The 20,597-nt window shown below is 42.5% G+C and overlaps 1 protein-coding gene across 2 annotated transcripts; it reads left to right on the top strand.

The window, feature by feature from the left end:
• The first annotated feature begins 1,314 nt into the window (after positions 1-1,314).
• LOC110980191 (sodium/bile acid cotransporter 5-like) lies at positions 1,315-18,845 on the top strand. 2 transcript variants are annotated; one of them, XM_022236608.2, is made up of 8 exons: positions 1,315-1,404; positions 4,149-4,782; positions 9,524-9,683; positions 10,707-10,878; positions 12,787-13,274; positions 13,844-14,012; positions 14,518-14,810; positions 15,477-18,845. In XM_022236608.2, exons 2-8 carry the CDS (start codon positions 4,193-4,195, stop codon positions 15,489-15,491), a joined length of 1,887 nt encoding a protein of 628 aa, XP_022092300.2. In that variant the 5' UTR covers positions 1,315-1,404; positions 4,149-4,192; the 3' UTR covers positions 15,492-18,845. The 2 variants fall into 2 exon arrangements, with proteins under 2 accessions (XP_022092300.2, XP_022092299.2); XM_022236607.2 differs by lacking the exon at positions 1,315-1,404 and having other exon boundaries at positions 3,713-4,782.
• The last annotated feature ends 1,752 nt before the right edge of the window (positions 18,846-20,597 follow it).

Below are 20,597 nucleotides of genomic sequence, written 5' to 3'. Positions count from 1 at the left end.
TGTCACCAACGCACGCCACAGCCTCGCCCCCGGCCCGATGTTGTGTGTACTCGGCGTGGAGATTAATGGTACTCGCGGCTGAGAACCACCGTGCCGTTGTGCGGTGAGCGTTTTCGAAACCAGTGGATCGTTTAGAGTCATTGATATCCATTATATAGACTGGATAGGACATTGTGCATTGTTTGTGCACAAAATGCGCGGCCGAACAATGGCGGCGCTTCAGGAGGGTAATGTGATGCTGTATGTTGTGCATTTCTGGTCAACATAACCTTTTTCTCGTGGGATGATGGCTGACCCCTCGGCCTACCTCCCCAAAACAAGCCAACAATAAATGCAAGAATATCATTTCCGGAAATAACTGACCATTTTCTTTTTAACTAACCCACTCGAAAGCGAAAATGTTAACCTGTTTTTGTGTGTGTTTGTTTTTAATTCATTATTTTACACCTATTGTCGACCGTCTTGCTTTAGCAATACTTTCATTTTGGGTCCGTTCAATCGTGATTTGTTCAGTGTGTAAAACTTTGAGAATTCCACCACAAATTTGGTTACATCTCTGCACTGAAGAAGAATTCTGTCACTCATAATTATCACATCGTCTGTCACACGATTTGGGTTCAGTGCGTCTTTAGATCCGACAAACACAAATCATGGCTGTCTTGGAGATTTTTCTGTTGAAATTTGGGGAAAATAAACGACAAATTAGTCATTCGGTTTCTGAAACCACTTTTGCCAATAAGTAACATTTCAGACGGTCCCAACTTTGAGATAGTGAAGTTTCATACACAAAGCCTGATAGGCTAGATAGACTGTCATAAATTTCTTACTTTTTAAGCATTATAAAGTACAACTTGAGAAACTTTTTGAAATCAGAAAAGTGCGACTCATATTTCCTTCTGTTCCTTCTTTCAAACTTGGCATTGATCTCCGGTAATTCACTGCTCAATTATTATTCTTTCCAAATTTTTCCATTCCAAGTGCAGAGTTCAGTTTTTCTTCGAAATCTGACGATTGAAGCACAAAAACCTCAACCAGTTTTTGATAAAACTCCATTTGAAAGTAGACGCAACGAAATTCGCAACGCTCGTTATTTACCCTCCTGAAAATACGCATTCGCGGGACGCGTTTTGGACGCGATATCCTATCCAGTCTATATAATGGAGATCAATGTTTAGACTTCAGTGTCGCTGGTTCCAGTCAGAACATGTAGTTTCGATGTGCGTGCGTGTACTGCACTGGAGAACGGCTGAAAACACTCCACAACAATGGCAAGAGTTAACGTTACATCCGACGTTATTTTCCCGTTTTTGTCTTTGGTGGTGATGTGTCGAATTTCTTAACCCACCAGACGTGGAGATGAGGACGCATAGGAGTTACAGAAGTTTAATTGGCTCCTTGGAAAAGGTAGAAATGTTGCAAATTTTAGTTACAAAATTTTTCGCCCGGTATTGCACCCCTCCGTAACGTACTACGGTCAGGGAGTCCACCTGGGCTATATTTACCTGAAGGTTTTCTTTTTGCAGACTTGTACCGTTACACAGAATAAGACGGAACGATTCAAAAATACCAAGTTGACAAAGAATGTATTTGTTTATTAAGTTGCGCGCGGACGCAACGTTTCTGCGCGCTGTTACGCAGCAGTCCAGCTGTTGCAGTCCAGCAGGTGTGCCTGATAATATTTTGCATTAGCAAAGACTATTTACTGAGAGCTAACTGCTTATGCTGGCTGTTAATATGTGTCTGTACCAATGAAATAATTACGTACTGCACTTTTCATTTTAGCTCTTCAGGGCCTCATAAGCAGCATCTCGCAAGCCATGTCTGATTACCTGGAATCCAGCACAGAGGACGGTCCATCAAAACAAAACAAACACAATGAAACCATGCTGTCAATAGATTGCATCATTTTCCGTTTTTCATTAATTGTTAGGTTGTTTTAAATGGCTTCAAGTTGAAGAGTTCATTTACTACTCCACCGAGTTTGTTTCTGGGTAGGGGTAATTTTAATGTTAATGACATACTGAAAACAGTTTAGTAGCAGCTGTCAAACGCAAAGGAAATGGCCAGATTGGCCAACGCGTTGCAGAGCCTTGGCCTGGAGACGCACTATTGTGAAATGCCCGTATTCGAGACATCTTGTTGGCGTCAATAAAATGCATGCAAAATCGTACTCTTACAAACACGTGCATATACTGTAAAACATACATAGACACACATAAAGGCACGATGTTGTGAAAGTATGACCACGGCCAGACCCAGAACTATGGGGGGGGGACAAAAGCACAAGCAGCGTCCCTGGTGCACTTAATATGCATTAACTGGACTAGTCACAATACAGCCGTTTCACAATAGTGCGCCACCAAGAGTTTGCGCGTTTGAGAAGGGTCGACAAATTATGATTGGCCAACGTGTTACACACTTTTGGTGGCGCACTATTGTGAATTGCCCGTATTAAGAAGCAGCTTAGAAACAATTTCCTGAACAAAGTGGCTCTGTCCATACAAAACACCCTCCTTGTAAGCACCTATTATTTTCACTCTGATGGATTAAAAATTCTCGTCCTTTTTTGGGGGGGGGGCGCAGGCATGCCCCCGTTGCCACCCCCATCTGCCCTTGAGTATGACCTCATGAAGTGTCATCGGTCGATCTTGTAGTTGTACAAAAACCCAGCTACCACCACTAATTGGATCACAAAATTTCCAGTGTAATTCAAGGCTATTTGATGGCCTGAAGTCGAACTGTTGTCAACGACTGACCAGTGGTGGAGCTGGATTGGGCGCACATCCACTAAACACACACCCATGCTCGTATGAATGCATGCTGCAACACAAGTATGGAGACGCTAGACAAATGGCGCGAAACATTATCTCAAAAGTCACCTGTCAAGAAATCTTCCAAATGCAATCATATTTGGTATACCAAGCAGCAGAGAGAAGTCCTTAATTTTTCATTTGTGGAGAAATCTCAAAATGAATAAATGATTTTCCACATGCAAATTTGAGGAAATTTCGAATGACTCTATTGGAGAAAGTTAAAATCATTGAAATAGGGGTGTCTGAAATTCCACTTTTTGAAATCTTCTTCAGCAGAAATGAAAAATACACAATACTAAAGCCAAGCTCAGCTCATCATAAGATCTTTACATTGAAATGGGAATTTTACGCGCATGCGCTTCTAGATGGCACCAGCATCTGTGGCTTCTGGGCTAATGTTGGACTGATCAAAAAGGTCTTCCCACACAACTGTGACACAGATTAACGTGGTAGATCATACTCTTCATACTTTCGCCAAAAGAGTAAATTACGAAAAGTAAGCACGACAACTCGTAGGTGCACCATTGCGTTTAGCTAAAGCGTTTGGTTCCCAAAAAGCCCCATCCATTTTCTTAATGCTTTAAAGGTTACTGCAAAAGTCTTATAATAAATTTGGGAATGCGAGAAACAGTTGATAATGACTGAAGTTAAACAATCGAAGTCCGTTCACTCCAGGCCAGGAAATCCCTCAAGCCCTGTGCTCACAGTATATACGAATTTTTACTTGGGCAAATTGCGTGCGTACTTTCAACCCAGCGCACCATTGTCACTCTGTGGGGCTCATGGAACACCTGTTCCCACTGTCATCTAGCCTGTGGTTGGTCGAGAGTTCGTCACCGACTGCATTCATGTAGGTGTGCGTGGATTCCGTTGGCCGGCTGCGACAAGTATTTAAAAACCAACCGCGTTACACACTGCCTTACACGCCACGATGGTCATGGCTACCCGACTGAATGAACAGTTCAGATCAGGCTATGTACTTTGGAAGCTGAGCGGTTTCAACTGGAGATTCTCTTTGGAGATAAAACGCATTTTGCACAAATTAGCAGAGCAAGCAGAACTTATCAGTACTGATGAGTCTACGCGCAAAACCAGTGCAGTTGAATGAACGTTTCATTAGCGTGGAGTTTAGAAATTTCGTTTTGTAAAGCGATGCTTATAACCACATACAACAAGAGCTCGTATATCAAAGTGATCCCGAACTAAAGCGTTGTTTATTACTTTACATCATCCATGAGGTGGATGGTGTTGAATTCATTTTGTTGAATTGTTTAGTTCTGGAATACAGCATGACCCTGCTTTTCTTGGCGGCATTTTTTGCCCTGACCTCGATAGGCATCGGTGTGGCACCAGCCGAGCCCAGAGAGCCTACCGAACAAATGGTGACTGGCACCCCACTCCTAACCACGGAGTCCCCGCTCATCTCGTATCTCCCCTCGGTCATCGCCTTCATGGAGAGGATGCCGCTTTTCGTGGAGTACTTCACCACCAGGGAGGTGGTGTTTGCCTTTCCCCGGTTTCTGGAGAATTACACCCTGCACATCTCGTCCAGCGACACGGCAGTGGGCGAGATCGGCGAGGACGGCTGGGTAGAGATTTCCAGCACAGTGCCTGGAAATCTCTCATCGGATATGTTTTTCAATTTGACTCTTCTGGATGCCTTCTCCTACGATGCTTTCGGGCAAGAAGACAGTGATGCCAAGGGCGACGTTAATCCAGACGATAACGAGGAAGACTTTGAAACGTTCGAAGAAGTGGGATTAAACGCAAAGCTCATGAGGCGTCTTAAAGACCTACGTTTGGACGATGTCACACCCTTAGCAAGTAATTTCACCCTTATCGGCCACCGCTTCGGTAAGACCACGCTGAGCTTCAAGCTGTACCGGGAAGTGGACGGCGAAATGGTGCTAGATCCCGTGATGACTGCTATCGCAAAGGATGTTGACGTTCTTAACATGCGGATACCAACGTAAGTCAAGCGAAAAGTAAAATTTAGTCTACTCCACTGCAATCCATATCCCAGAATCGAAATCTGAAAACATCTTTTCCATATTATACAATATCTGAATAAATGCCCGTCATCTGTTTGGTGGATCGTTGATCACACGGCATTGCATTATTCGTTCTATTCAACGGTACTCATTGAATATTCACTCGCCTGATTCCCGCCCCATTTCCTATATTTCATTCACAGTATATAAGAAAAAGGAAAATAATGTAAAGAGGGAAACCAGTCTAACATTGCCCAGTACAGTCGCTGGCGCGTCGGGCACGAATTGGTTTCGCAAAATGACGGGCGTTTTAATTTCCGAGCGGGATCTATTTGTTCTTCCAAAAGAAGAGAATTTATGCCGGTATTGTCAGAAAGAAATAATGACTATTTCACATTCGTGCGATGTTAAGAATAATTTCATTGGTGACAGATGAAACGTTTGGTTCCACTCGGCTTCGTCTCGTGGATCGAGCATTTCATCTGCCATCACATGATTTTTTTTATTATTCTTCTCATAAAAAGTCATTATTTGTGTGCTTATACGAGGAGTCGCAATTACCTCGGTGGCACTACACTCACACGCGCGTTTGGGTGTGTGGGCGCTCTGTGGCAAGCCTTAACACCCTGGTCAAGGAGGAATGTTACGCGCGCCCACCATCTGTGTGCGAGTGCGATACCGCCGCCAGAGGCTCTCGTGGGAATTATGTACCTTATGACCTTGCTTCCAAATTTGACAAAGATTAATCCAAAGAAAATCGATGATATATCAACGAGTATAGGCTGTCTCCTCTCACCCGTCCAACGGGGCCTGCTGCCTCCATGGGCAGAGGAAGAATGCCATCAGAGGAATTAAGTTGTTTTACGCTCTTGGCCTTGCCTCAACCAACCGAAGCTGGTCGTGAAGTATAAAAAGTAGGGCTGTGCCGAATATTCGAATATTCGATCGATTATAGAATATTCGAATACTATTTTCCGAATTTGAATATTCAAATGCAAAATGCATGAAAGGAAAAGGGAATTTTCTTTGTTAGTTGAAATGAGAAAAATTGCACTATGGAGGCCTGTTTCAAGCAGATTTAAATGAAAAGCGATAGAAATCTTACGACGATTCAAAACGTAAATTATTAATTAAACAATTTAAAAGGACCAGAAATTTTCAACAGGGTAAGAAGTATTGTTCGTCTCTTAAATCTTGCAAAATCGTGGCAGGAGATACTCCTGGACGTGAGAAGCTATTATATTGATTATAATGTACAATTGCGTCCGTTGTTGCAACTGATTGTATAAAGGGTTTGTTCATCAACAATCTGCCAACCTGTACGACTGAATATTCGGATATTCCAAAGAATTGAAGGTCAAATATTCGACTAGTGAATTATTCAAATTTACTCAGCCCAATTAAGTAAGATGCCAGTAACCCTGTCACAGACTTGCCACGTTTACAGAAAACATGTTAACTTCCCTGCACCCATCGACTCAATGAGCAAATAAAACTCAGTCAAGATTTACGACCGTTTGCGGCCATCGTTGTATTTGCCCTATTGAGCACGCATTCAAAGCCGTTCCCAACATGGCAGGACCTCAGAATCCCTGAAGGAAATTAAACACTCATTTTGCGATTACCAAGGATAAAAAATGATCTCAGACCTCAACTGCTAACCTTCTTGAACATACTGGTCATTCCCATTTTTATTTCACCCACAGTTGACCTGACCCAGAGTAAAGCCTGCGACTTGACTTTTAGGATATGTGGCGTCGTCAATTGCTAATAACAAGTTTACTTTGGTGATACTTGGTGGACAAACAAATTTTTGAAGTATGTTATCAATTATTTACACAGGGGAATAATGGGAACACACCTGGGTGTTCGAACTTTTACGGGTCCAATATAGATACATTGTATACAGTAACAAGCTAACTGTGCAAATGCCCAGCGATTTCAAGACTTTACTATAAAATTCACTGAGATTATTATGAAAACTACTACTATTTCAGCGGGTTGTATAAACTTCATCAGTTATTAAATGACCACCAAGTAAGAGGCACGTATATAGCCGCCGTTGATTTCATAGATTTTGCACAAACTTTAAAATCTCAGTATGGTTATACCCATATTTATTTCAACTAAAACAAATCCTTTCCAATTCAGATTCCCTTAACCCAGAATGTGCTTCATTGCTCAGGTTAACTTAAGGCTACGTGATTCTTTTTAAATTGCTTGTAATTGTTTCGCTCATAATCATTTGCGCTTGGCAGACATAATGCGGCATTTGTAGCAAGGCAATCAGCGTGACCAAGTAAAAAAACCACAAACATCTTGGAAGGATCCTCTCCAGCGCGCGGGATTCACACTAGAGAAAAGTTAAACGGTCGACACTCCGTCATAACACTGCTTGGTTGATTGCTGGAAGAACAATCCATTTAGGCCTATATCGTCCTGATGCAAGACAAATCCATGACCTGTTTATAGAATGATTGCGGTAAATCTCCATAGACAGGTATGGTGACCCTGAAGGGACGTCGTAACCTCGCAAGATAGGCGATTTCGCAGTTGTTTTCACTACTAAAAAAAAAGTCAGCACAGATGTCAAATACTATAATTATATTCGAAGGTCCACTCCCTCTCTACAAACAGTGAGAAACAGCTTGTGATGGACCAGCAGTCCTCCTCAGCTCAGGAATATGCTGGGTGGCGGTGACATTCTGGGTAATGCTCGATCAACAAGCCACCGCTTAAGTTCATTGTGACCCCTACCGGTACGGGATCGTTATGAATGACATTCGCTCAGCAGGACGGGCCAGCTGGGGGGTAATTGCCAAACGGATGGTTTCCGATCACCATTATAGTAAACAAGTTCATCATACAAGGACGGCCTTCACCATGTGGAAGTTCCAGCGCTCCCACTGTAAACCCCAGGCACTGAGCATTCCCCCGAAGGCTGAAATTTCCCAAACAAGCAAATTTGATGCCAAGAAGAAATTAGGAAACACGAAATGTTTATTAACAGACCACAGACTTCCAGACAAATGCGCTTACATGCGTATTTATGTGCCCAACAACTACCTTCATGGAAACAAAGTTCACAAGGTCAAGGTCAAATTTTGCCAAACCGTCTTGTGTATTTATTTTGCATGGGCTTAACGGTAAAATTGTCATCGAAATCACCATTAACTTTAGTACTTGTTTAGTAAAGTACCTGCAATGCGACCCTAGCGAATAAGCCTTCTTACGCATGACCACCGAAGTGAGGTATTTGGTATTTACAAATCACAATGTTTCACCGAGCCAACATCAGACATTTATAGACTAAAGCTTTACGATATTTTCTCCTGAATTTTTTCGCTTATCCATAATCCAATCAGGCAGAAATCAGAAGCCCATGTTTTTCTCTCTCAACCCTGTCATAAACCTTGATCTGCTCCGCACCTGCTGGGGATGTATTGTTGTCCCTGGATACTCGTGACGCGCGTGTCCGCTGGTAGATTTTATTTAAGGCGGAATTCGTACCATCGCCAGCGATCGAATGACATGGGCTAAGCTTGTGCACCAAAAGTGCATGCGTTTGAGTAGGGGCCTCTAGACGGCTTGAATTGCGTCTGTCTGCATACATAGCTGAACAACCTTGCGAGCAGGGGGCCAGGGGCATTGAATTACGAGCTATTCCGACTGAGCGAAGTTATGGGCAAAGGTGACTCTGCACATAAAATGAAAGTGGAAAAGTTCATTGAAAAAAAAATAAACACTTTTGTAAAGGTGTGGACATGCGGGTAAATAACTAATTGTCAAACCACTTCCAGTGGTTCCCCTTTCAGCGGTGTAAATTTAAGCTGTGTTAGCGAGTTGGGGATTGAAGATGGCTGGTGAGCGTTGGGTAGAGGGGCTAAATAGGGCACATATGTGACACATACCCATTCGCATAGTCCCTTAGCTACCCCACTCCCTCAAATGAAATAGCGTTTCATAGGTTCCGTGCATTTTTCTGTTGCTGTGAAATTTCCAGGTGTTATCGTTATATCATATTAAGTTTAACAGAAAATGTATGCCAATATACTTATTTTCTATTGTCAACAAAACCTGTTATTATGAGCTTAATATGAATTTATGGTTGGCTCCCAAGATCGATGTTGTAACTGGAATGGCCGAACATAATTCAGATTGTCGAAAAACTTCATCCAAGTTCTGAAAAGTATCTTTAAACATGTGCATGCATAACCCTGTAACCCGCCCGTCTATCTTCTCTGAAAGAAATACTAAATCTTACGCTGATCTGTTATTCAGTTATCTATTTTACTACACTTTAATATGTCTTTTATTGATTATATTTGGGATATATCATTAAACTTTTTATTTTTGCTTGACACAGAAACTTAGGGGGATGACCTATGACCATCATATGACCTATGGCTCATATCCCCTGCTCCCCCAAAGAGGGACATATCCTCCATCCACCCTGGATTTATACGCAAGACAAGTACTATAAACGTCTATGTTACAATTCACTTTTAACAACTTTTCAATTCGCTGTTTTAAAGGAGATACTTTCAGACTCACAGTACCATGTCCCAAAACTAGAAAGATTAATTTTGTTTCAATCAGTGTGGGTGATATCTCTTTACAGCAGGGAAATCTGTCTTTAAGGACAGCCAGGATCGAAACACTTCAACTCTTACCCAAGATCGACGGTCAAACTTTCATGTCGATTTCTTTCGTCAACAGAGCTTTCGACTTGGCTTTTGGCACGGTCATGCTGGTATTGGGCGCCATGGTGACGGGCATCATGGGCTGTGAGTTAGAGTGGGCCCCGCTTAAGAAGATCTTGAAACGACCCTTCGGCGTGGTCATTGGATTCTTCAGCCAGTTTATCATCATGCCACTCGTAAGGGATCTGGAAATGCATGGATTTAAGTTCACAGGAAAACAATCTATTGAAAATGTGAACATACCTCCAATCGTTATAGTTTAAAGGAAATTAAGAAGTGCAATTCAGAAGGAAACGAGGAAAGGCTATCAAACTTGAAATAAGTTATATAGACGCTGTAAAATTCAGCAAGAAATGATTTGTTTTGAAATTGTTTTCATGCCTAGGCTTCACGATTTATAATAAGAAAAAAATATCCTGTGGCAGGCTAGAAATCTCGAATGTCATAGGAAATGAAGCTCATAGACACTATCATGCCGTTACTGTGCATTCAGCTTAGCTATTTGCCTGAAACGTGCTTGCACGGCCTCCTCACGCGTGGATAGAGGTTTTTCACTTGACGTAACAAGACGGGCGAAGGCATTTCAGAAAGCGTACCATGTCCGTATGGAGGCACATACATTTTGATATATTCTCATGGCAGTTACACATACTAGAATATGGAGAGACTTCGAAGGCGTGCACATTTGCAAGCACAAGGGGCCGCCCGTTGGTGCCGTTGCGTTCACCATGAGTACAGAGAGGGTTCAAGCCAGTGCGTACCGTACAAAGCACTGTCATATAAATATGTCATACCAATCCACTTTCAATTAACTACCAGAATTAGCTTTTGTACGTCAAAATCTCCACCCTCGACCCCACCATTTATCTTCCCATGCCAACGCCCATTATCAGTAAACTGCAAGGTACTAAAAGATCGGCAGTATCTTCCGGAATTGTGGCATGCGTATGCGTACGGGGGAGGGGGTGGAGCCACTACGTACGCCATGCGTACAGGGTGGAGGAGGGTCTGAAAGTCGGCATTTCGTGCTTACGTACTTTATGGACGGTCCCTAAATTGAACGCTGACTGTCACAAACCACGTGATTGAAATCCTCTAAACACACGATTAGACCCTTTGTGCACAATGAGAGTGACAGAAAACACCCCCAAGATGGCTGCTGGTAATGCAAAGGGTCTATTACTCTTCCTTACTAACAGACTGCCTTCGTCATGTGCATCATCTTCGATCTGTCCGCGGACCACGCCATTGGTATCATCTTGGCCGCTTGCTCACCGGGGGGAGGACTGAGTAACATGACTTCTGTGGCCATCGATGCCAACCTGCTCCTTAGCATCGCTATGACCTTCTTCAGTACCATCATTGCTCTTGGTAACTAACGTCGGTCTCTTTACTCTTCGAATTTCTGAATAGAAAACTCCCGGTACAACCTTTTCTCAACAGGTTTTATTTCTTCCTGTTTATGCAATATTCTTTTTATTCCAAACCTCAAAGGCTGTTGCCTCCCGAGATCGACACAAAATGTTCACTCGCTCTTTAAACCTATCACAAGTCATGTAGTGGCTTATTACCGAAGGTCGTGTATACTTAAACAGAATTATACCAAAACTTGTCTGTCAAAAGTATCAGTGATGGGGCTAATGACGAACCAATAAAAGAATATCTACCGTTGCAACAAGTAAAGTGATGCAAATAACGATGTAGCGCTTTTTCAGTATTGCTCCTGTCCGATCCCTGATTGCTTCGAGGTTGGTTGAATTATGCTCTGTTACATCTCAATAATATTGCAGAATTATCCATCAACGCTAAGTATTACAGACTACCATTTCCGTCAACATTTAAACGCACAATGCCCCCGTTTCCCCTTAATCAGTCACCGGACACCCAATATGGCTTTCTAAGCTGAAGTTTAAACACCACACTAGAGAATTCGCAATAAACACGGGTCGATGTCGAGGGACCCACCCCAGGTCCTTCGCGGAGGTCACCATGAATATTTTAAACTATCTCTGGGGAAATAATGCCCTGAAGAACGTGATGCCCTTCAACTTCAAGTGCGTACAACGCATGCCTCTGACAATATCGACTGGGATTGTATTTTCTATGATGATATCGCTTGATTGCTACTGAATACCAGCGAAGTATACATGCCCACACGTCCCTGCCTGAACACTTTATCAAACAATTTATCCTTCAACTTCCGTGAGCTGACCATTTAAAATTTCAATCGTAAAAATGACTGCAGATATTGGTTAAAGCCAAACAAAGCATTATTAGAACAAATCTGAGATAAATGACAACATAATAGAGTAAAAGGAGCATTTGGACAAATTGCAGACACAAAATCACAGTTAAGTAAGCCAGTTGAACAAGAATTTCGAATTTTAATCCAAATTACAATTCGTTAATATTTTTCCCAATCAAAAAACTTTTCTCCCCATCAACTGTCAGGCACTGCGTCGGGAAACTGGGGCGATAGATTTTCAATAGCTGATGGATATTGTCACGACGAGTGGAGACCTGTAAAGGTCCTGACCTGTATATAGAATCATAAAATGCCCTTTTTAATAACAGTTGATAATGATGGGAATCAAAATTGTCCCCCTTGATCCTATCATCAGTCTCCCATGATGGCTTAGCGGGGGTTCGCCGAGACCTCCTTGGCCGTTTAAAAGTCCCGGTTGCAGGCGACAAAATAGCTCCCGCGAGCATGCCACCTTGACCTAGATTTCTGAACAGCGTTCCAATCAAACTGGGGAGAAAAGAGTGTGTATGGCGACCACCTGTCGTGGACGGAAAGTCCAAGTTCCCAGGTTGGTGAATAAAGTGAAAGATTGCTGTAAATTTAGAGAAACGAAATACAGTTGTTGTGGTCCTGTGCAAAAATTTAACAGTTTTTCGGGACAAGGGTTGGTCCACAATGGTTCCCACTTCTCACCTGCTGAGATCATTCTGAGGGACAGGTTTATCAACGGAAGACTGTGATTTTCAAGTTCCGAACTACAGCGAGTGCCCGTGACGACCAATCATTTTGCCTCTTTAAAACCCATCTCCACACACCCATATCGCGGCCAAATCCCACAAAACGAGTCATTTTCCAGTGGGTGGGTTGATTGTGATGTTTACATGTACATACACAGGTTGGCAATGAAAACAGATATGTGTGAATGAAAAAAGTGCCTATTAATACCGTCTCCAACCCTAAAGTGGCTACATTGGACTCATTTCGTTGTGTTGAGTCACATTATTCTGTTTGGCCTTCTCCACCCTGTACTGCAGGTATGATGCCGCTGAATCTCTTCATCTACTCACGCCGCTTCCAGGATGAGGATTCCTTTCCCATTCCCTTTACCAAGATCATCATCGGTCTGGTTACTATGATAGGCCCGCTGCTGGCCGGCTGCCTGCTCCGCGTCTTCAAGGAGAAGTGGGCGCTGTTTCTAATCAAACTTCTCAAGCCTGTCTCCTTGGTCGTCATTATCTTTGCCCTGGCCGGCGGGGTCTACACCATCCGCTTTGTCTTCACCTACATCGTGCCGGGCATGATCGTCTGCTCCTTCTCCATCCCATTCATCGCTTTCTTCCTGGGCGGCTTTGCGGCCTTCCTGTGCCGGCGCGACTTCACCCAGGTGAAGACCATAGCCATCGAGACGGCCATCCAGAACGTGGGCGTCGGGGCGGGCATCGTGCGACTGGTCTACCCCTCCCCGGACGCAGATATCATAACGTGCGCCATCCTGTGGACCCTGCTGGGACAATCGTGCTTGGTGAGCAACAAACGACTACAACCGCAACCAATTCCACTGTCTATCAAACTACAAAAATAATACTGGCAGTCACTGGAAGCGCCTGTTCTGCGTATTGTGTCTTACTTTAGAGGCTTTGCGTGGTAGCCATCTTGTAGAGCAATTCTTTTATTCCACAGGGAAACCTCCTTTGTGCATACGCTGTGGAACAAAAGCACTGACCTTCAAGATGGCAGCCGTGTAAACCCTTTATATCCTTCAACCACTGACGAACGCTGCTGGTCATATTACTGCACTCACTGTCGTCCACATATTCAATAAAAAAACTAATAATCACCTGCTGGAAAGTGAACATGGGGGGAAACGAGATATGCCAACTGTAAAAGGTAGAGGACCTGACGATTCCATCCTTGTAGGACTTTTTCAAAGGCAAAGGGGAAGAAACGGATAACTGATGTAAAACCTCTCAACTTAGAAGAAATCAGAAACAGTCCCAATTACGTTTCGTAGTTTCTCAATACTGTGACGCAGCGAAGAGAATATCATCAACCAGGTTACCATTACCTGGAAATATTCTTTCTTTCATCCAGATTTTCTCAGTAATTGGCGCGTATATGATGTACAAAAAAATCCTGAAAAAGAGATGCGGTGTTGGGGGGAAGAAGCTCGAGAATGAAGCGGAGGAGGTCGACGACTCGGAGGGGAAGCGGGCTTCCATGGACGCGGCCGAGATGGTGCCCCTAAACAAGGATGATGACGGTTAGTGCATGTACAGTCGGCAGAAGGCGAGCCCAACCTCGAATCTTCAGTTAAACTAGCGTTTTGCCCACAATGCTTGAAAAGTTTTTCTTCAAAGGTTCTTGCAAGTGGTACAGTTTTGTAATGTACTCGCCGACAAAGAAGGAAATGTTAGTAACAGGGCTATTATGATCTCTTGGTCACGTCTGTTTTATGTCGTTGGTACAAGAAGTCGTTGGTGTATGAGTGGAGGTACTCTTACAAGAAAGAAAGGTGAAATGATCTGTGCCACGCTTCTCAGAGAATTATCTCAGAATGCTTTACACACTACTCAAATCAAAAACGGAAAAACTCTCCGTTATGCGGGAACAGGTGTGCAGGAATATCTGAAATGTATTTAATTAGTTTCTCTTGAAATTTGAATGGTTCTTGATATGGGAGATGACTACATCCCAACTAACAAAATCCTGTATATATTTATCTGTTTTACTTGTCATGTAACCCTGATTTCCTACTTCTTCCTCAGACGACAAACAACTAGACACCGTATCCAACGGATCGGTCCACGCCCACCTGACTCGCATGAACAGAGCCAGGCCCCCGTCGGCGGGCATGACCATGGGCGCCTACCGATTCTGGGGGTACCGACCGCTGCTGGATGGGCCCTCGGCCGACCAGGCTAAAGCCGCACCGGGACTCTTCGTCACGTTTCCCGCGGGACTTCCCAACGTCCAGGCCATGCAGTTATGGGCGCCACCAATCATTGGACCAACCGGAGACGTTTGGGTACCAGACGCAGAGCTTTTTAGGACTGCACCGGTATGTTTTCTCACAGATACATGTAACAGATAACATGGGCGGAGATCCCGGGGGATGGGGGGATATATCCCCCTCCCCCACTTTTTGAGATGGTGGATTTATCCACGCGTACACACTTTCAAGTCACTGACTGTAAGCACACCCGTAGCCTGCACCACCGACTAATTCGTACTTGCCAGCGTCACGACCTCACCTGGGATGAATGCTGTGCTGAGCTGTCAGAAACCCCCCCCCCAATATATGACAAGAAATCTCCGCCCGTGGCACATATGAAATCATCTTGTGTATTTGTTCAACATACACTGGCTCTATAATGTCCTCGGACCTTTTTCAAACTTGCAGGAATTTGGATTCATCCAGGCCGTCTTGAACTCTGAGGAAGCTTGTTTAGCAATAGGCTTTTTGGACAGATTAAGAAATGTTATTACATTATGCCAACTGTGCTTTAGGAATTCTTGCAAACGCAGTTTCAACATCTACAAAACTGCCTACCCAACGACAGGATATGTAGTTATTAAATTAGCATTGGAATATCCAAATATATGCTTACTGCAAGTGTTTGCACTAAATACTCTGATTATTTTGTAATCAGCTCCCTATCTAACCTTCCTCGAGTCAGTGACATCGGGGAACCCCTATTTACATCCAGTGTTCTCTTCTGTGCAGGAATCAACGGTATGAGATGATCAGAATGGAATTGAGATCCACGACGTTTCATGTACAACCAAGTCTAAGCCATTCAAACCACAGCATGCAAGCGCATCGGGCAGGTCTTTGTCAAGGAGTAACCTGAACAAGAAAAGACATTCAATTTATGATGAAATTGCATGCAACTTAAAGATGCTTTTTAGAACTGAGCAAATAGGCAAAATGCAGGCATTAGCCTGTTTGCAATTGTCCAGACTCCCCCCCCCCATTTTTTCAATTTGAGACATGCTCTTTAATATAGGTTTTCCCGGCCAATTTCGGAGAATGCTCGTCTCATTTGTGGAATTAAAAATATCAAAACAAAATTTCAATTTAGCGTAGATTTTGGAAACGACTTAAGACATGGTTTTAGTTTCGCAGTAACAAGCCTTCGACTTCGTTTTGCATCCTCTAAATAAATGAATGTGCATGGGATTTCGGATTGACCTATTCCGGATTTCGGATTGACCTATTCCGGATTTCGCATTGACCTATTCCGGATTTCGGATTGGCCTATTCCGGATTTCGGATTGACCTATAGTTTCCAATGACAGTATGAATGATTTATTTCAATCACGAATATTCAAACATTTAACCAATTAACTAAACACTTCTAAGAATGTAACTTCTGTTGGCGCACAAAGAAATTTTAATTTTTTGACCAGACATACGTTAAATAACACTTCGTGCGAAATCGTCCGCACATTTTCGGAAATAGAGTGAGTTCCAGTTAAGATGAGTGCGGGACTGCAGAGGTGCGTGGAGGTGCGTTCAATTTTGGGCAAAACTGAATGTCAATATACTAAACCAGTGCAATATCAGGACCTTGAACGCTGACTCTATACGACTGAATGCACCCTCCTTGAAATAGAATTGTTATTTGTTAAATAGAAACGGGGATTTTAATGTTTGTTCTATTTCGCTCGAAAACGAATACTGCTATTACTAGGCCTAGTTCATATATACATTTTCCGAAATTGGATGGGAAAACCTATATTTCTCCCCGCGGAACACCATTAATAGTCTAGTTGAAAACACAAATTCAGGCCGAAAAGTTCAACAAACAATTATATAGACATCTGATAATCCCAATCATAAGGAATTATATTTCTGACGACCATATTTTTTAAGGACCTGAGATATAGCACTGTGATAAGAGTGTCAAAGCAAACAAGGAAATTTTTGAAAGATCTAATCACTGCTAAATTTTCTAATTTTGGCCTGGACTTTAACGTAGCGTGGCTTGCCCCAAATAAGTGGCCGGGTGTTGGCTTGTTGGAGGCGGTTTTCTTGGTTTATCTTGTTAAAGGAGGAGGTATAAATGTGATGTTTGATTGCAGCAGCTGTGTGAAACATAGAAAGGAGCAATTGCGACAGGAATTGCACAACTATAATGCAACACTTAAAAAAAAGACTCCGAAATAAATTTCACATTTTCTAATCCTGTTCATTCCACATTTCTATGTACATGAATATATATGTATCAATAATTTTAATTTCAAAACAATGGCGGCTAGTAAATTGGTTTCGCAGATTAATGTTTTTATTTCGTAATAAGTATAGTTTATTGAAATATTAAACTTTTCTATTAACACCTAAGATATCTTAGTCTTGCAAACACTGTTTATGTTAGAGCATTTATTACGTGTATGATATTGTAGCCAAAGACTGTAAAAGTGGCCATATCTCATAAACATATGGCAAGAAGTTTAGTTCGAACTGCTTGTAAAATGAATAATCACGCTTTTGCATTAATAATCTTTTTGTCTTTTTAACAAGATATTTATTGGATTCATTTACGTTTCTTAATCTGTACATAGCTGGCTGTCCATACATCATGGCCTCCTAAGTTTATAAACCAAGAGCAAGATTGTAGCTAAGGGTTGATGTATACTTGACATGTCAACTTGCAGTGTTTCCACAGTTTTATTTTAACCTATTTCCCTGAAACGACACACAAGGTCTTGTTTGTCAAACGGTTGTCATCTATAGCAGCATTCCTCGTATTAATTTAATTCTTTCACACTGAACTGTTTTTATTGTAAGTGACCTTTCTTCAACTAAACACATTCACCATACTGTATTCCTTAGTTCGGTTCGATACCCTCCTGTCTTGGATCACGTTAATTGTTTAGTTTTAGTGGCAAGTACTTTTTCTTCAACTTAGCAATGTCATTTTCTTAATTGGAATTTTATCTTTGGAAATTAACAATGCCAAATTAGAGCATTTGTTCGTTTCATCACACTTACACTTAGCCACAGTGAGTCACGTTGGCTTTTAGTTAGTGAGGTCTATTTTTTTCAACTTAGCAATGTAGCAGCACGTAATTCTTTCCACTAACCGGCAGTGGCGTAGCTAGGATTTTATCGGCGGCAGGAGCACCTGCATCTTATGGGGGCACCAGCTTTCAGTGGTGTGGTTTTTTTGTTTTGGGGGGGGAGGTTTTTGTTAGCCTTGTTCAGTATCCATTCATCTTTTTTGGGGGGGGGGGGCACCTGCTGGGGCACCAGAAAATTGGGGGAGGGGGCGCGTGCCCCCGCCCCCGGCTACGCCACTGCTAATGGGGCACACTGGCTTTTTAGTTAGTGACTTTTACGTGTTCAACTTATACTGTCTTGGAAAAAATATTTATAACTGTGCTATAAAATATCAAATAATGGTATCCTTTAAACTGAATCCAATTTTCCTATGATAAATAACGGAGAAGGCATCTGCGGCATCTGAATACGGGGGAAAGTACCCAAGAAGTGAAAATACATTTCATATTCCGAAACCTAAATTGAAGCGCACGTTTCCAAAATGAACGGGTTGGATCTGTATTTGTATCGGATTGAACACTGCAATAGTGTTTTCTTATCAGAAGATGCATGCGTCTTGTTTCGAGAAAGCTCTACGCTTTAAGTCTCAAATGATCAAAATACATTATGACAGGTATAAAACCATGATGCCATGGGAGACGTCCCTTGCCTTATTTATACTACGACCATTTACTATACCACGGGACAGGAAAGCTTTCACGACCAAAAGTGCAGCCTGGGAACTTTGAAATTGCTCTTCTGCCGAAGGCCATATTTACAGAAGTGCTTTGTTTAAACATACAAGTTGAAGTGCAACACAAACTAAAGTACCAGTCCACGGTAAAGAAACAAACACTTAGTACTTTGCCCCGAATGGAAAGATACAGTGCCGCCCATCAAGAGATAATGAGTTTGCCTTCTGTACAGTTGACTTTTGAATTTTGTTTTCTTATAAAAATTTGACCCATTTTGTAACCAAAGTCAATATGCTTATACCGCATTGGTAGCTTTTATTATTGCGTCAGTTTTCAATAAATTATGCCCGTAACAGCTGTGTCTTCTGTTTGGCGTGCTCAGAATTACCGTTGTGAAATTTTGGTGCGCGTACGATTTGCATGGTTGCTCATGTGACCTTTGGACAATCCGAGGCATTTATAGGCAACCAACGATTCCCTGAGGCATCTATGCCAGCGTTTGATCCCACTCAGGGAAACAGTCGGTCTGCAACCTCCAAATAACGAGATTAACGAGATTTTAAAAGATTTGTGGTGGACACAGGTGGATTTTGAAGTGCGTCTTTATTCTACCACACTGAATGCAAGGTTTTGAGCAGTGTTCATAAACATTTGTGATGTGCGCATGTGCTCAACCAAGAGTTGCTTGTGTCGCTATTGCCAGGCTTTTGGGGACCATCCCACAGCCAGGGGTGGATTAATAAAATCGGTGTCAAAATGATCGTTAAGCATTTACTGAAAACACCTTAAAGGCTTGGGTTAATAGGGATATCCCTCAAAGTTGGTTATAGCCCTATCCACCTTGAGCAGAAGTACCCCCTCTCTGGTTGAAAAGAGCCATGTTGGTCGGGAGTGTAATACGTGCATTTCATTGTCGTTAAATAATGTGAACCAGCGAAGTGCAGTTCCGACCCAAGGAGCCTCCTTTGCTGGGAAAATTGTGACCTCTCTTGGTCCACTTCGGGGCTCATAATAATTATGTTCCTTGTCTATTAAGATTTCAGATTTCGTAGTGACGCGTACGTAGCCACGTAATCGGTGTAGCACGTAAAATTGGCTTTGACAAATAAAACGACCGGGATAAGCTAAGCTGCCAGTGGACAAGGCTGCGTTTCACAGCAGTTTTGTTTGCATATTTTCAATGAAGTCCGTGAAGACGCACTGTGCTCGATTCAGTTTTATTTCCAAGTTTCCCTTTGTCGCTTGAAAGAGCATTTTCGTGCTTTTATTTCTATACTAATGCAAATTTTCATATTTATAAGCAAAAAAGTGATGTTAAGCTAAGTGACAAAAAACTTTTGACATTTTGTTGTCATTGTTCTTTGATGACTAGTTGTTTTCTACCTACAAAACCAGTGGACAACCCTTTCTCACAACTATTTTCAATGAGAAACTTCTCAATTAGTACAGGAAGTAGTCTGAACAGTGATATCCAACTCCGGTGACATCCAGAGCAGCGCGCAACTTCTAACTGGAAGCAAACTGGTTGTTCACTATGTGTGCGGTGCAGCATGAAGCTAATTCTTTGCTAGTTGTCCATGTGCACTGACACATAATCCACATCTCGACTCTCATGTCTCAACTCCTTCTATGGGCAAGTTCCGTCAGGCGTGAACTATAGTTCGACTACTTGTCGATCACTTTTCAACAATGCGCATGCGCAATTCAGGTACACTCGGACCATCGACCTTAGTCGGTCAAGTTTTTAAAATATCATGATTAATCACATTTCATCATTGGCTTCGATTCTCGCAGTGTATGGCCTTTGAAATCTCGTACAATTATTTTCAGGTGAATGGTTCCCTCTGTAATGATAAATGAAATCGGCTATTGATAACCAGCGGTGCGACCCGTACCCCTGAGCCTGATCCTAAATGGGCGACTAGATAGCCCACACCGCCCGTCGTTCGGGCGGTGTTAGTCGAACTATAGTTATTAATAAACAAAACAAAGTCGCCGCCCGAACTTGCCCCATATACAGCTCCTGTGACATCATAGCAACGGCGCCCTCAATGTTTCACGTACACATTTCAATACAATTTACCAAAAAAGGCGCCCAGTAGTTTTC

The sequence above is a fragment of the Acanthaster planci genome, linkage group LG07, assembly GCF_054643075.1.
Source record: "Acanthaster planci isolate LZ-2023a linkage group LG07, COTS_SCS, whole genome shotgun sequence".
In the NCBI taxonomy this organism is placed as follows: domain Eukaryota; kingdom Metazoa; phylum Echinodermata; class Asteroidea; order Valvatida; family Acanthasteridae; genus Acanthaster; species Acanthaster planci.
Note: the sequence above shows the minus strand (reverse complement) of the source record. Positions and strands in the feature narration are given on the sequence as shown.